Consider the following 17441-nt stretch of genomic DNA (forward strand, 5'->3'; position numbering starts at 1 on the left):
CTTCAACATAGAGTTATCAGCCAAGATATCAGCATTTATTTTTCAACATCAGGTTGTCTGTGTGTGTCTGTGTGTGTGTGTGTAGGTATGTAAAGCATTTTAAATATAGATTTACTTAGAAAAAGAGTAAAGTAGTCCATTGTAAAAATTAAACAATGAAGTAGTTTTTTTCTGATTACTGCAAAATGATACACATTGTGAAACTAACACAATTCTTGTGTCTGTACTTGAATTATTTCACATCATTCAAATAAATTTTAGGAAAACATTTTTTTTGGAGTTTTAAAAATTATAATTTAACTTGATATAAAATTAAAAATTCAACCTGGATTGCCCAATATAAAATATGTGAATATTAAAGTTAAAAATTTAGTAGTATATGATAGCAATAGAAAAAAACAACAACAGTCTTCTTATAGACTGAGATAGTATAGCATGGAATAAAAGTATAGTGATAAATAATTGACGGTATAATTTTCATTATTGGCAAATGAAATTTCTGTTAATGAATCTCTTGGTAGAGAAAAGAAAATATATAAACCCTGGCCACCTAGTAAAACAATGTGAGGTGATCCCCAGAAAACCCCTATTTTAAAAGTTACATCTGGAATAATATGAGAGAATTGAATTACATTGACATTATTTTGTAGTTATGTGTTGTTTTCCAATCTAAAAAAAAAAGTAAAGACATAAAATAGTATCTCTCATTTGAACATCGTGTGGATAATAAAAGTGATGTTTTGAGATGTTTTTCAGTATTATTTTTGTAGAGCATATCTAATATTTTTATTAAATTTCTCTCTCTTTTTAGCTTCTCCATGGGTTGATAATAGCAGAACTCCAAACAAGATTGACCTTTATGATGTACGCAGAAGACCATGGTAAGAATTTTTAGGTAGTCATTAAAAGAAGAATAAGTCAAAGAGGTTGAATTTTTCTGCTAGAAAGTTTGAGGCAGTCTTTTTATTATTCATATAAATATTGTCTTCTGATTTTAAGAGTTTTGATGTTTGCTTTTTAAATGCATAAATTTAATTAAGGGTGAATGAGGATGATGAGTTCACATTGGGAATGATAATAAATAACTTGATTTATTAAATTCATTTCAAATGGACTATTCTCACTTTTATATTCAATGTCAGCTCTCAATATTTTTTACCTGGTGGGGATTTCTACTGAAAAGTTCCCAGTTTCCTTGACGTAGAGCTCTATCAGAGTAAGGAGATAGAATAGGAAGTAGTTTGCCACTGGCAGTGAATTGATAAGAATTTGCCCTGAGATAAGATCTGCCCCTAGTTATATTCATATAATGTACATTTTATTTTTCCAAAAAAAGTTTTATTTGTTCCTCACAACAAAAGTAATTCATTCTCCTAATATCAAACTCAAAAAATACAGTTAACTTATAATTTCACTCACTGCAAAACCATTAAAACATTACATTTTATTTGAGTTTTTAAAAATATGTTTAATGTGTGGATATATGTTTTTAATGAATTTACATTATACACAACATAGTGCTTTGTAACCTCTTTTCATATCGGTATCTTTGAGTGCATTTTCGTGAGACAAGACACATAATATCATTTTAAAATAATGATTATATCGTAACTTATTTAAGCAGTAAATAACTGGCAAGTATCTAGCAGGCTCCCTAGAAGTTAAATTTATAAAACTCTTCAAGAGTCTCTTTACAATACAGAGATTCTGACTTGTGAATTTGGGAATCAACATTTTGAACAGGTTGTTCAGGGTGCTATACAGTTTGAGAGCCACCACTTAAAACTTTTGCTAATAACATTTCATGTTGCTCTACTTTAAATTATGTTATTGGCCATTTGTATATTTTTGTTATTGCTTTTTATCTTTCCTAGACCACTTATCTATTTTTGTTTTTATTATTTGCATTTAAAAATATGATAATCTATTACTCATTAAAGTAATTTTTAAAATATGTGGTCAACAAATTGGAATTCAAGATGTTTTCCCAGAAAAATGTTCTTCCATAAGTTAATTATTTTCTGCTAATATTAAAATATATCCCTTTATCTTTTGTTGTGAATGTATGAAAAACATACTTAGATATTATACCTATGACATCTTGCATGTTAAATATAGTTTTTTCAGATTGACATTGAGGAATGTTTGCTTGGAAAAACCTTTATATAAAAAATCTAAATATCAATTTAATCACTCTCTATATTTAACATTTAGAAATAGAAACAATATTAATCTGGTATTTTGGTTCAGGTATATTCAAGGAGCTGCATCACCTAAAGACATGCTGATTCTGGTTGATGTGTAAGTAGTTAAATAAATTGAAGAATATATGGAGAATTTATGGATAATAGTAATAGTTTGAGACTGAGAAATGTATGATAGCTTAGGGAAAAAAAAATAATTATGATTATTTTTCTACCCAGATAAAGATGCCTATGAAGACAGAAACCAAACCAAAATCTTTCTATTGAAAATAAGAAGAATTTCATTAAAATTGAAGCTTGTGGCATGGCTCTTAAGTCTGAAGTTTTGGAAAGACATTTAAAGAGTAATAGCAAATAATTAAAATAAAAAGCATAAAATGCTTAGATACTTTGAGAGAAAATATCCTCAAATATTCTTTGCCTTATTGGAAGAAATGATCACAATGTTTTGTAGGAAAATAAATCCATATTGCAGACAAGTTTCAATCTATGAAATTTTCCCCATTTTAAGGTTTGATCTATAGGGAAACAAGTTCAATTTAATTCTTCAAAATCTTATAACTAAGCCTGAGGAAAAAGAAGATATATGAATTGGACGGACGAATATATCTTAAATGTTAATTCTCCTTTGTTAAAATGAATTTAATGCTGTTTTAATTCAATTGTTATGGTGGTTTTATCACATGCTAATCCTTATTCTTTTACGTATACATCTGAATGAAAATGGAGTATGTTATATTCCTGCTGAATATATGTTAATTCTCAAGAATAATTTTGCACATTAAAATCTGTGGAAGGCAAACATATATCCCAAGATTGGAAATGTATATGAAATTGAAATCCTATAAAATTTTCTTTCAACAGAAATTTATTGTTTCTCCCATTTCAATGTGATAGCATAGAGGGAAAGATGATTAAGACATATTCCCTAATCTCAAAGATAATTCACATGTATTAGTGAAAATAAACTGTTCATAAATAGCTAAAGAATTGTGCAAAGTGGCATGGGTGAGAATACCTGGGATAACTGAGTAGAGGAGATGGGGGAAGGTAAAGGGTAAATCAGAGGCAGATCAAGAAACTATTTGAATACAAGGTTACTATGATTGTTTGATATTTAGTAAGTAACTATGAGCTATTGAAAGTATTGTATTATGTTATATCCAGAATTTTACTGGATAGTAGAGAATAAGAGCTGGGTGGAGGGTCTTTTAGTATAGCTCAGGATATTCAGGTAATGATTCCTGAGAGTGGAGAAAGAAGTAAAGAGGAGGTCACTAGCCTGCACTGGCAAGTGGAAGGAGTAAGAGAGTGAATGGGTAGAAAGGTTGAGAAGGAAGCAGATATTGGACGACAGATAGCTAATCTAGTTTGTATCAAGAACAGAAATAGAAAAGAATATGTTTAGAGCTCCTCCAATTGTCATTTTGGACACTGAACTTATACTTGTAGATCAAGCTGCCAAAAATTTAAGAGCTGGGAAAACTTTAGGAACTACAGGTGTAGATGTGGGAATTATCCTCACAGAGATGAGATTGTAATCCTGCAAATAAGTCAGATCATAAAGGATCATAAAATATGTGAAAACAAGAAGGATGAAGACCTAATCCTAGAGAAAATCTACAAAGTATAGAACAAAACATTTGGCCATAACTCTATTATAATTTTTATGCTGCTTTTAATTGTTGATTTAATGCAGTCCAAAAACAGACTCTCCCCCAGGCAGTGATAATGTTTAGTAACCTGAAGCCCTCATTCCTAGCTCGGTTAACAGAGTTGGTTTCATTAAATATTTCCTGAATGAATGAACAGGCCACAAGAGTCCATATTTTCTTGAAATAGTTGCCTGCCATGTAATTTTTATTATTTTAGTCAGAAATAGCTACATACTATTGCTGTTAGGAAAGAAAGGCAAGATTTCTTATAATGTCCACCCTATCAAAGCTCTGACTTTTTCAGCTACTGACTTTTGAAAATCCAGATTATTATTTGAATATCATATAAACGATCTGGAGTCAGTGCATAAATTACTTTTGTTTATGGTGTCTGATGTTGCTGATTAAATACATGGTGAGTAACCTGCATGGACCTCTCCGTCTGTTGGTAGGAGTGGAAGTGTTAGTGGACTGACCCTCAAACTGATCCGAACCTCTGTCTCTGAAATGCTGGAAACCCTCTCGGATGACGATTTCGTGAATGTAGCTTCAGTAAGTACAAGATGACTACATTTTTCCCTAAATTAAATCTTTAATTTCTATCCCCCCCTGACTTTTAATACTCTATAGCATTTAATCATAGATAGGCTGAGGTATTTCTGATCTACTGTACAGCTGTCTTATGAGCTGTCCTCTCCTAGTTTCCAATTCTCTTGTACTTCCAGACCCATCTCCTTTTTGAGTTTCTAAGAGTTTTCTCCTGGGTGAGGTAATGGAAGCAATGAATATGAAGAAAAAGTATTCCACATACTCTTCACTCAGGGGAGCGTCAGTAGGTAACATGAGCCCTGCCCTTGGTACCATTTATAACTCCTAGTCAGTAACAACTTGGTAGTATGATTAAGGGACAATTTTCTGTTCTTTATAATATTATGCATATTTTCATATACATATCAATAGTGTTTTATGATTTTGAAATCTGTTTTTCTTTTTAGCACAGAAAGTAAAAGACATTTGAATATTCATTTTGAAGTTTTATTTCCACAGAAACATCTTTGACCTTCCTACTCTTAGCTAGTTAAGTACTGAGGCTAGAAAGTCACTGAGCACTGAAGCAAATGAAACAAGAAAAAATAAATTTACTACTTTCATTTCAATTCATAAAATTTAGGCAAAAATTTGTTTGGGCAGTTTTCTTGTGGTAATAGTTTTACATTTGAAGTGCATATATTCTTAAAGATGTAGGATATATTCTTAAAGAGGAGGAGAAATTTGTGATGAAGTTGTTTTATATTGAACATATGAGAGTGGATCTGTCTCTGAAACCTCTGGGGTAAAGAAGTTAAAGCAGCTGGTCTGTTTACTCCCTTCATCCCCGGGAGGGAAAAACATTGCAGCAGAACTGGTATGATCTCCTTGTCAACTAGAGCTCCTGGTAACAAGTAATGATATTTACTAGGAGGAAGAGAATCTATCCCTAAAATACTTTTGGTAGGATATCCCTGTCTAAGGGTTAATGTAGTAAATAGAACCCAGGATCAATGAGACATGACTTCCTAAAAATGTCTTGATTATACAACTCTCTGAGGAAAAAATTGAGCTATTTCGTAATTTAAATAACTCATGTTGTACATGAAACTTTATGAGCCTCCCCTAGAGACCCATTCTTTTCTGTAACAAAGGGACATTCCCAACGTGGGAAGGAAGGACTTGGGGAGCCACTTTCAAGTCCTAACCTTTCTCTGCTTCATCTGCTCCCTTAGCTTTTCTTTGTCATTAATTTTATTTAGTAAAACTTGATACTGCGTAAGATCTCTGATTCATGTCAATTTGACTTTACAATATGACCCTGTATGTTACCTGACCACTTACTCAACAAAATGCAAATAAATAATATGTAATGGTTGATCTCTCAAATAAGATGACCAGAAAATACAGTTATTTAGCTTCATTTGTAGATATATTGTTTATTACAGAGGCTTGGGAAATGGTTAACTGAGAAAAAACTACTGTCTTTGGCATAGCAAAATAGAAAGTCTTAAAATCATTAAGTGAAGAGTTAGCATCTCTAATAAAAGTTTTATAAAGCCAGCAGATGTTACATAGAGCTAATGTCTTCATTTAGCTTCGTTCAAGAACATTTAGCTTCTTGAACGAAGCTAAATGATCCTTCCCATGGATTCAAATTAAGTTGTATAGTTGAGAGCTGAGTCTTAGAAACACCACCAGTAAAGGAGTGGGGAAGTGAAGTACAGGAAGCCAGGAAGCCAACTGAAGGATCTTCATTTAATTTAAAGGAAATTAATCCTGTTGAGGAATACCGGAAGCTGTGTAGAATATGGACTCCAAGTTATCCTTCCCAAGGCCAAAAGGAGCTGTAGTTTCAGTTGCCAGTCTGCCGCATGTGTGGGCAGAGCAGACTCTGACCACCAGAGGGAGCATGGAAACAAAGACCTGCAGGTGGTAGTTTTAGGAAGTCTGGCCAGTGTCCTTTTTATCCAATCTAGTGATTATAAAAGATGTTGATTGGTCACAATTAAAAAAAAAAAAAGAAACTTAGTACAACATTAAGGTGGACTGCTACAGTTGGAACCAAGGCCATAACTGATATTCATCTTCTCTTTCCTTTGTGAACCTTCCTGATTTCTCTGCACCTTGGTCAGCCTTCTGCTGATAGCTTGCCCAGAGTAATGGCTCATGCTTTTATCCCATATGCCTATCAATCTCAATGTCTGTGTCCATTCAAACAGTGGCTTCTGCAATTGTTCATTTACAGTTTTATTCAAGCATGGACGGGCTTAAATGCATACTATTCCCTACTCACATCATGTTGCAGCAACCCTCATGATAATCAGGGTCTTGGTGGCATGGTAACCCTGCAAGTAGAGTACCTTTTACCATTTTTTTGCACTTTGGTATGCTATTATAAGAAGCCTAAAATGTCATGCAGTAGCTATAGATTTAGGTTTACTAAATTACAGAATATATTACTAGCAGCGATTTTCTCCTTCTACCTTCTAAGCATGCACCCTTGGAAAGTGTAAAATTTAGTTCAGCAGAACCTAAAGTTGCAGAGATAGAAAGTACAAATTTCCCAGTACAAATTTCCCATCTCAGTTATGGTAGAGAGACAATTCCTACTTCTTCCTCTTGGTTCCGACTCATGCATTTTACCTATTTGGGGCAGAGTCTGTGGGGAGAGGGGGAAACTGATTTGTAGCATTTGCCAGCTTTCATGGTGCACCACAGCCAATTTCAAATTACCAACGTGAGGTCAATTGGCTTTAAAATTTTTTGAAAATTTTGCCATCAGTTTTCATGAGCAAGTACAAGCTGACACCAATACACCACTGACTATCCCACCATGATTCAAACATCTGTTGCATCTTAAAGGACAATATTCATATCCAGAGGTTGTCATCCCTGAGCTGGAGCCTTAGTTGCACATTTAAGAGACTGTTCCAATGTTCTATCAGGTTGCGACCTTCTAATGATGGTAGGTCCAGTTGATTCCATGGTCTTGGGTCCATTATGGCTCTTCTATAGCATAATATGGGTTGCTTGGTTTAATGAGATGTTATATAGGGTCTCATGAAGTTAAATCCGGCAGTATGTGAACCCTGGGGATTAGTGATACTGGATGAAACACAGTTAAATATGTTTTCAATAATAAGAAAAACAAATTATAATACACACATACCCTCCAGGGTGGAAGGTATCTGATATAATTCACCATCAAATAGCTGGTTGTTCTCCTAAAAAGATGGTACCATACTGAGGGCTCAGTATTGGACTATTCTGATGACTTGGGCATTTACCAGAGCAGTAGCTGTATCATACTTGGTGGGAAAGAGCCCATGCATATTGTCTGTCCCTGCCAACAAGGTGTTCCATTCATGGACTCATTATGCAAGTATTATGGTAGCCATAGACAAAGGCTGGATAACCTTGAATGGGCAAATGATCTTATCCACCCAAATGTTCAGAACCCATCTGTTGTGGATGCTCTCTAGTGGTTGTTGATGTGAGACAAAGAGATCTGAACCTTCTACTCCCAGAGGTCCATTAACATGCTTCTCCAGAACTCTTTGTCTGGGGAAGATCTTTCAAGTCCCTGACAACCAGTCAAGCTACTCACCATTGCAGAGGAGTCCATGTATTTTCTTACTGCCGGACACTTGTCCCTCCACACCAAGTATATTTTGCCTCAAGATCCCTCAAGAGCCATTCCCTGGTATGTTCTCTTAGTATCTGTTGGTTCATATTTGGCAAATACTGCAGCTCTTTTGTTGAATATTCTCTTTTTTTTTTTCCCATCAGAGTAGGGACTGTATTTTTCCAGGAGGGTCATGTTGAGGCCTGACTTATTTGTTCCCTGGAAGCCATAAGAGGAGATGGGATTGATCTGGAGGGGATCAAGCAGAATCTTTCATGGTCTTTAGGCAAGAAGAAGCTGCTACCCTTTAACTAAGGGTGCACAGGTTACTTCTGCCTGCCCAGTGGTTGTCGGGAAATCTGGAGGTTCAATGTTCTCAAGTGCATCCACCCAGATGTTCTCATACCAGTCTAAGGGTCCTACTCCTTGTCTCTCTGTGCCCTAAGGTTGGCATAGAAAACTTGCTAGGGTTGTGAATTCAGCCTTCTTTATACTCTGTGACTCTTAAATCAAATTTGGAATCTAATTTTTACAAAATATTGTCCTTCCCACTATGGGAGATGTAATTTTCTCCATAAGCTGCCATTGAAGCTTTCTGGCTTTCATATTATGCCATTTGTTGATAGTTGGCTGACCTGAACTTTTTAATTTCTTCAGCGAAACTTAGCAACTCACTAACTCCTAGCATTATGATTACTGTTACCACCACATCTCTCAAAAGTTAAGTATATTGCACAAGCCAGTGCATCCCCTTCAACCCATATCCTGTCCCAATTATCACAGCTGAAATTTTTAGTAATTGTGATGCTACAGCACATGAGGGGTTTTCTTGACCCCAGTTACTGCTGGTCCATCCAGTTACCAATGGGGTTTTTGTTGCCTTCTGGATAGTAAGTGGTCCAATTACAGAATTCCATCCTGAGAATCTGCTGCCTAAGAACACTGCTGGTACCAACTAACTTAAACTGGGTGTCCTCTGAAATAGAACCTGAGACAAGGGCTCAAGTACAAATGGTTTATTTGGAACATAATTCCAAGAAAGACTGTTAGAGGAATGGGGGATATAAAACAAAGAGAAGAGAACTAGGGAAGCAGACTTGGTCCAGTGGTTAGGGCATCCGTCTACCATGGTTCAAACCCTGGGCCTCCTTGACCCGTGTGGAGCTGGCCCACCCGCAGTGCTGGTCCACTCAAGGAGTGCCCTGCCACGCAGGGGTGTCCCCATATAGGAGAACCCCACACGCAAGGAGTGCGCTCTGGAAGGAGAGCCGCCCAGTGCGAAAGAAAGTGCAGCCTGCCCAGGAATGGTGCCGCACACACGGAGAGCTGACACAGTTCTTTTGTTGATGACGCAACAAAAAGAAACACAGATTCCCGTGCCGCTGACAACAACAGAAGCAGACAAAGAGGAACGCAAAGCAAATAGACAGAGAACAGACAACTGGGGGGAAGGGGAGAGAAATAAATAAAATCATAAATTTAAAAATTAAAAAAAAAAGAGAGAAGAACTAGTTAGAGATGCGTTATCAAAGGAGTTACTACTCGTAGGAACTGGTGCTTGATTCTGCTGGATAACCCTGGGAACCAGTGTAGATCATATGAATCAAAGTTATCTCTTCCAAGGGAAGAATGAGCTGGGGTATTTAAAATTGATGACTGCTCCCTACCATTTCCAGACCACTATGTGCACAGGCAGGTGAATATTGGGCTGGCTTAGGGATAGGTCACCAACATCTGCCTCAATTAGAAACTGAACAATACTATTAATATATGTATTTTAAATGAATTTCTGCTTAAACATTACAAATGGCTTTGAATGGATTTTATGCTTCTGTAATTTAACTAGCAATTAATGTTTATTTCCTAGTTAATGTGAAGACCTTAGGAAGGGTGGGCATTGGGATTTTCAATATCCGATGAGTTTTAAAGACCATTCATTGCTTTGCCTTAAAACATGATTTTTAACTGTGAAATGTCTTAAAGAAAATTAATAGAATTATTAAGAAACACACTTGTTAAGAAATATTAATAAATATTATACTTAATTTAACAGATGAGAAACAGAGGTAGGGAAAGTTCTAGTAACTTTACCAGTGCAGAAGACAAGATGGGAAAATAGCAGGGTTGTTTAAGAGTCTAGATTTAACCAAAAAGTTAGGATGCAGAGTCTTCAAAAAATATATGGAATTAGTTCACTAATTTCATAGTCATATCTGAAAGACTTTCTAAAATAAGATAAAATGACTAGATTATAAAAGCAGAGAGAAACACTTCTTTGTATATCTAAATTTATTGTTTATTTTTAAAGAAGAATGCTATTTGTTTTGGTGGAGGGAAATTTTAAGGAAATTTGCTTTATTTAGACTTGAAGAAGCAAATTTAAATTAGACTACTGTTATAATTGCAAATAAACACTTAAGACAATATACTTGGAATATACATTGTTCCTAGGTACTTTATCTTATATATATTCAGTTCCTTTAGCATATATTTTTGCACCAGTCGTGCTTTATATATTCTTGATTATATTTATATATTATTTAATGTCAACTATATTTAACTATGATTTTTTAAAAAAATTCTCAAGTTTTGTTCATTGTCATTGTTTAATTTGGAAACAAATTGCCTAAACTTGATAAATTTAAAGAGAATTAATACTTATGCAATATTTTGGTAGTAGCACACCAAAGTTACATATTTGTCTTTAACAAGTATGTACTTATCATTAAATACAAATTTAGCAATTTAATGGTTTGGAAATACTCAGAAAAAAATCCTTCAAGTTATGTTTATAGTATCAGATTGTGTGTATGTATATTTTTCTCTCTTCTCTCTGAAACTGTAAGGTTAGTAAAGCAACAATATAACTTGACACTTTTGTAACTGCAGGGATGCATAGTAAGAAGGCACTGAGGAAACCAGGGACTGCTTCTATAGGTAAATTTGATAGTGATTTTCCCACAAAGGCCACGTGCTTTACTCTTCATTCTCATAACTAAGGTCATGCCAGTCATCCCAAGAGTACTGGTACAATGTATACCAGCACTTTTCCAAAGCTGCCTAGAACTGCTAGACAGAAAAACCAAGCAGCCTCTCATTTTTAGGTTTATATAGTAGGTTTCTTTTATTATCAGATTTTTAAAAAAAATATTTTAAAGATTTTAAAGATTTTATATAGTAGGTTTCTTTTATTATCAGATTTTTTTTTAAAAAGATGTATTTTTATGCTTAAATGTCAGATGACAGAACTAATGCTGTATCACTTCCTGGTGTTTCTAGTATCTCCAGGGCTGTTCTTTGTTGCAGAAAGGAAGCCTGCTGTTAGGGAAAGCTTCAGTGCAAGCATACTATAGCTGTTTTCCCACTAATCCAGTTATATGCTTTGATAGAAGTAAGTGCCAGATGATAGGAGCAGCAATTGAATCACAGCATGTTCTGATTTATAGGCAAAATTTCAAATGTTGACACAGGGAGAAGAATTTGTTTATGAATGTGAGTGAGCTTGGCATTTTAGGAATAAAGTACTCTAAGCCAGTGGAAGCTGAAAGGAAAATATCTTTGGTTACTGACAGTATGTTAAAAGTTAACAACTGAAAATCCTCATGTCGTTCAATAAAACCACACATTCCTTCCCTAGGAATTAGATGCAAATATATGTCTATATTAAGGAAAAGATCTTTGAACCGTTTTTTCTTTCAGGAAGATTTTCTAATTCATGGTTATTATAAAATGTTGTCTTTGATAATTCACCAGGAAAAAAAAAACAAATGCCCTTTCTTCTATTAAAACTGCTATCAGTTGTAAGAAATAACTGTTTGGTTTTTTTTTTTCTTTTTAATAAGCTCCACCTTTTGCCCAGGTCAATTAAATAACAACTCTGGAAGTGAGAGTCTATAAATGTAGGTGCGAAACGAGAAGAAAGGGAAATAGCCAAGCAAGGGGCTGTGAGCTGAACTCTGCCCCAGCCTGGATTCTTTCCCCTGAATGCAACTTTTAAAAATGCCTGCAGATTTCCTGGGAAACATATCTCAGTATGACTGGTCTGAGCTCATGTGTGTCCAAAAAACAAACAACATTGAATATGATATTCTAAAGATTGCAAAAGTCTTTGTTTTCCACAGAATATGAATAAAGGAATCAATACTTGTTGCTTTGTTTTGTAAGCGCAAAACATGATGTAATGATTGAGCCAATACATTTTACCTACGTTAACATGACTAAGCTTGTCTCCAATTAAGTGACCTAAAAACATGAAGGAGTGAAATTATGGTCATTAAAAGAATTAAAGTGCTCTCCTTTTTATATTCTTGGGAATTTTTATTTTAAATTGGTAAAGATGGATGCTTTAAAAAAAAATTACCTAAAGAAATTACATACCTGAACTATGAAGAGAAGACTGAAGAAGAGGACAGATCTAGGGGTTATAATAACCGGTCAAAGTAAGCAAGGTTATTCAGTTTTTTATAAAAAGAGATTGCTGGAAGATAACTTAATTGCTTTTTAAGTATAAGGAAAATTTATAAAAGGTGTTGACAAGCATGATAAGTATTTTTTCCATTAATTACCTGGGCACTAAAGATAGTTTTTGGTACTTAGAAATTAATTTTATATGCAATTTTAAGAATAGCAAAGTAATACTAAGGTGAGGCAAAGGGAATATTTTTATTCTGCTAGATTACCTTTTTTTAAAATGTAAGGTATCAACCTATTTGCTTAGGCATAAGGAACTTGGAAAAGACTCCATACTCAATAAGCACAGATGGGTGTCATTGCTTATTGGGTGAGATTTTTCCAAGTACATTTATTCATTTAAATCTTGAGTTTAAGTATAGGAAATGACTTGGGCTGACCTACGCTATAGCCTTAGCAGATCTGCTCAGGTATTTAAGTAATATTAAGATATTATATTTGCTCTTACATATTTAGTAGACTTAAAGTAAAATTGAAAAAAGAAACTGGTACTATGCTGATGCAGTTATTAGTAAAATGTACACATTATAAGCTTCATTGTTGAAAAAGCAAAAACCGTTTCTACAAATTCTTCATGAACTAAAAAGTTACTCGAGGATTTTGATGTGTAAAACAAAGTTGAAAAACATGTGCTAAGACATAAAAATCTTTTCATTATATGTATGTTCCATTGGCAGGGGCTTTGACATAAAGTGACAATTTGCATCTTAAGTTCTCTTATATATTTCATATGCAAATATTGGCACTTGCCTTTCCCCACAACTAATCCACCCTTCTAATGTTTTGTTCAGTACCTCTTGTCTTTTATGCCCTTTAAATTATATTTCAAAATATTTTTCACTCCTTCTTTATATTTTCCCGGCCTAATTATGCTTTATTGATATTGTAAAGACAAATCATTTTTTCATTAATTTATACCATAATCATGTTCTAGATTTTTCAAATGTGTATGTGGTGTCAGTAGAACTGAGTAAGAGTGAATATAATTCAACCTTGGCTGATAACTTTCATCCACTGTTGCTTATTCCAAATGCCATTTCTTGTTTAAAAGAACTATTGTTCATGGTGAATACAATTAACAACACTGAAATATATATCTGAATATGATTTAAAAATAAAAGTTAGATTGTATATATGGTGACAGAGTAATTATTTTTTAATCTGTGGAACTACACTATATAAACATGCATTCTAAATTAAACCATGGACTTTAATAAGTAGTAAAATTTTAAAAATGTGCTATTATCAATTGTAGCTAATGATCCACACCACTGCAAGGTATCGGTAGCAGGGTGGAGCATGGGAATCCTGTGTTCTATGCATAGTTGTTCCGTAATCACAACTGCTCTACAACAAGAAACAAACAAAAAAAGCATTGACCATTGATGATATTAATAATCTAGATTAAGAATTAGATCCGTCCTTCCTGTTAAACGCATATATTATAAAAATATGCAGATTAGAAATCACTTGTGTTTACTGTGAGATGAGTCTTGGTGTTTCTGAGACTAGAGAGCAGCATGCTTATTCCTTCACTTTGTTCAGGTCTTTGCCCAAACACTACCTTAGCAAAGAGGTCACCCTTGGCTACCATGTCTCAGATTGCAGTCCACTTTTAGTTATTTTCTACCAAATTACCCCAATTTATTTAATTTATTTTTTATAGCATTTCTCTCCACCTCACATTTTATATATGTATTTGCTCTTTTGTTTAGTGTCTCTATCCCTGTTCTTCTCCCCTCCCAAAGGATATATGCTCCTTTGAGAACACAGGCCTATCTTGCTCAAATGTCACTGCACATAGAACATTTCATGGCACATAGTAAACAATCAATAAGCATTAGTTTACTGAATAGGGATGAATATCTTTGAAAAAGGAATATGGCCCTTCTTGAATTGACTCATAACAGTGCTAAAAAAGAGAACATGCCACATAGATGTTAGAATTTTATAGCAGAGATCAATCAGGGGTAAGTATCTTTATATTTTTATATCACTCATCATTTCTGCATAGTCATTAGATATGTGTATCATTTTTTGTGTGTGTTATTTAAGCAAGCTGAGTGATCACCATGCTGTAACTACTGCTTGTTCAGCTAGGAAAATTTTCCCCAGATGATTTGCCTCAGGTCGAAAATATTGAACATATTGGTCAGCTCTGCATCAGAGTTGGTAAAGAGGAATAGATCAAAGAAAATGTGATTTGGTGTTTTCTTTAAAGTTTAGTCTTTGGGAACTGGCTTTCAAATTTCCAGAGGGCTATGAAAAAATGTTTGTAGATAAAAATAATACTAATTTAGTTATTTTATCTTGAGAATGATGGAGTGGGGAAGAAAACTGCCCATCTTTTTGGTTGCACACATGCTGTGCAATCAGGTTTGCCGAAAAGATGTTGAGCAAACATAAAAGGCAAGTAGAGATGATCAATGAAACTATGTACAAACTGCACGTTAGGCAAAAAAAAAAAATGGCACACAATAATTGACTGAGATTTTTCCAAACATATTAAAGAGGCTTAAATGTTTTGTGTCAAAAATAGAGTCAATGTATTTCAAATGATACTTGGAACTTAATAAGAAATGTACTGAGCATTTCAACAGAGGTGAACAGACTGAATTTTCAGAATGTTAAGATTTAGGTTGATTGGAATATTTGTTTAAAAAATGAAAACATTTCTTAAAAGTTTTCATATGTTATTACATTTATAGGGAAAATAGACTTTTCCTTTATAATGCTACAAATATTATTATTACTTTATTGATGTCATTTTCTTTTGACATATACAGAATTTATTATTCCTCCTCATTTGTGGATTTTTTTGTGATAGTCAAATCTGTAAGATCAAAATCATATGGTTTTAAAAATTGAGGGCTTTCCCAGTGATCTGATAGAGCCCTTTATTTAAGAAAGAAGAAACCTAACATTCAGAGGAGATAATTGAATCAGTTGTGGTTATGGCCTGGACTGTATAGCTTGGTTTCCCTGAATTGAATTAAAGAATGGAAAATGATATATTAATTTATTTCTGTCTTTAAGCAATGAAGCCACACACCAGCAGCCAGTGTTGGGCAATAATGCAATGAATTTGATGATGGAGTAATCAAATCCAGTGGTGCTGTTATTGGAGAGTGGCAACACCTTCATGTTTCCCTGGACAGGAATTAATAAAAGAAATTTATGTCACATTTATAGCATTATCAAAAATATGAATTACCCAGCAATATTTTAATAATATATTTAGGATCTGTATTTAAAGAAAAAAAGAGAAAAGAAAATTTGAGTTATATTTAGAAGACATGAAATAGAGAGTCAGGTAATAAAAGAGGAATTAATAAATAATTATTTCTCCCTAAAATGAAAAGCTGAATAACGTAAAGGTGTAAGGTTTTCTCAGTTTATTGGTAAATGCAGTTTTAATATTGCAAAAATAATTCAAAAAATCAATAGGAAAAAAATTTTTGAAAAAATATCATGACACCGTGTTTAGTTTTCTTGGCTGCTCAAGCATATACCTTGCACTGAGTCAGTTTAAACAATGGAAATTTAATGGCTCATGGTTTTGAGGTTAGGAAAAAGTCCAAATCAAAGCATCGAGACAGTGTTTTTTCCCCAAAGACTGTGGCATTCTGGGGCTGGCTGCTTGCGATCCTTGATCCTTAGCTTGTCACATGGCAAGGCAGATGGCAGCATCCCCTGATCTCTCCCGTTTTTCCAGGTCTGTTGATGTTCAGCTTCTGGCTGCTACCTCCAGGTCTTCCCTATGTCTGAATTTCATTCTGCCTATAAAGGACCCCAGTAATGGGATTAAGACCCATCCTGATTGAGGTGGACCACTCCTCAACTGAAATACCCTCATCAAAAAGTCCTGCTTACATTGGGTTCACACCCACAGGAATGGATTCAAGTTTAAGAACATGTTTTTCTGTGGTGGTTACAGCTCCAAACCACCATACAGGATGTGGTGGCTTACTCTTCTAGTATTAAAATATAAAGCTAAACTGATGAAAACTCATAGAGAAAATTTTGTCCTAGTTTGTGTTCAAGGTTGAACTCTGACTCTTGATTGTTTGATTCTGGGCTCTTTATTTAACACTGTATAAACCTCATTTCCTCAACTATACAATAGGAGTCATGTTAAAATTAAACCAAGCTAGGTAACTCCAAAAACTTGTTTATGTTAAAGGAAATAATACATATAAACTGCTTAGCCTGACACATATATGATTATGATACCTGTTAGCTAATATTTTATTTTTAAAAGTAAGAAATTAAAATAATGGAAAAAGTAAAATAGCTTCTAGAAATGTATCAAAAATTCTAGAACTACATCTAAAATCTTACCTTATTATAAAGAGATGATCATGACTGAATGATTATTCAATAAAACCTTCTTGAAGAATTACCTGGCCACTTGAAAAGACAAGTAGAGTATTAATATAATTGTCACATCATACTGTTGGGGAAAATAAATACCGCCATGACTAAACATCAAAATGTAAGATAAACTAGTAAACAAACCATGAAACTTAGTAGAGAAGAGAGATAAATATTGACCTGATGGATGGAAAAAGATTTTCAAAGCATAAACTTATTTTAAGCACTCATAAACGAATAGGTTGATAGATTAAAATTAAAAGGTAAGCACAAACTGGAAACTATTTTCACAAGTATGACATGCAGTGGGTGAGCATCTATGATGAATATAAATTGTTCTGAATAACTTTTTAAAAATCACTACCTAACCTGATTAGACAACTAGAGGGACTGATGCTCACAATAGTATATAAAACAATACGTAAGAAAAAGTTTTACTTCACTAGCCATCCAAGAAATTCAAATAATTCAAATATTGAAATACCCTTGTTCCTTACAATTAGCAAATAAAAAATGTTCATATGAGGGTGCTGGGAGACTAGCAAGCAGGTATGTTAAATTGGCTCAGAATTTCTGGAAAAC

General features: G+C 34.0%; 1 protein-coding gene across 6 annotated transcripts in view; it reads left to right on the plus strand.

Moving 5' to 3' along the window:
- CACNA2D1 (calcium voltage-gated channel auxiliary subunit alpha2delta 1) overlaps positions 1-17441 on the plus strand; it is a 545135-nt gene that overhangs the window by 422594 nt on the left and 105100 nt on the right. For all 6 annotated transcript variants that reach the window (XM_071215190.1, XM_058297102.2, XM_058297103.2 and 3 more), the window contains exons 8-10: positions 812-881; positions 2251-2301; positions 4312-4411. In XM_071215190.1, coding sequence (XP_071071291.1) covers positions 812-881; positions 2251-2301; positions 4312-4411 — 221 coding nt within the window. The remainder of the gene's footprint in view (positions 1-811; positions 882-2250; positions 2302-4311; positions 4412-17441) is intronic.

Source organism: Dasypus novemcinctus, chromosome 5, assembly GCF_030445035.2.
Source record: "Dasypus novemcinctus isolate mDasNov1 chromosome 5, mDasNov1.1.hap2, whole genome shotgun sequence".
NCBI classification, from domain to species: Eukaryota; Metazoa; Chordata; class Mammalia; order Cingulata; family Dasypodidae; genus Dasypus; species Dasypus novemcinctus.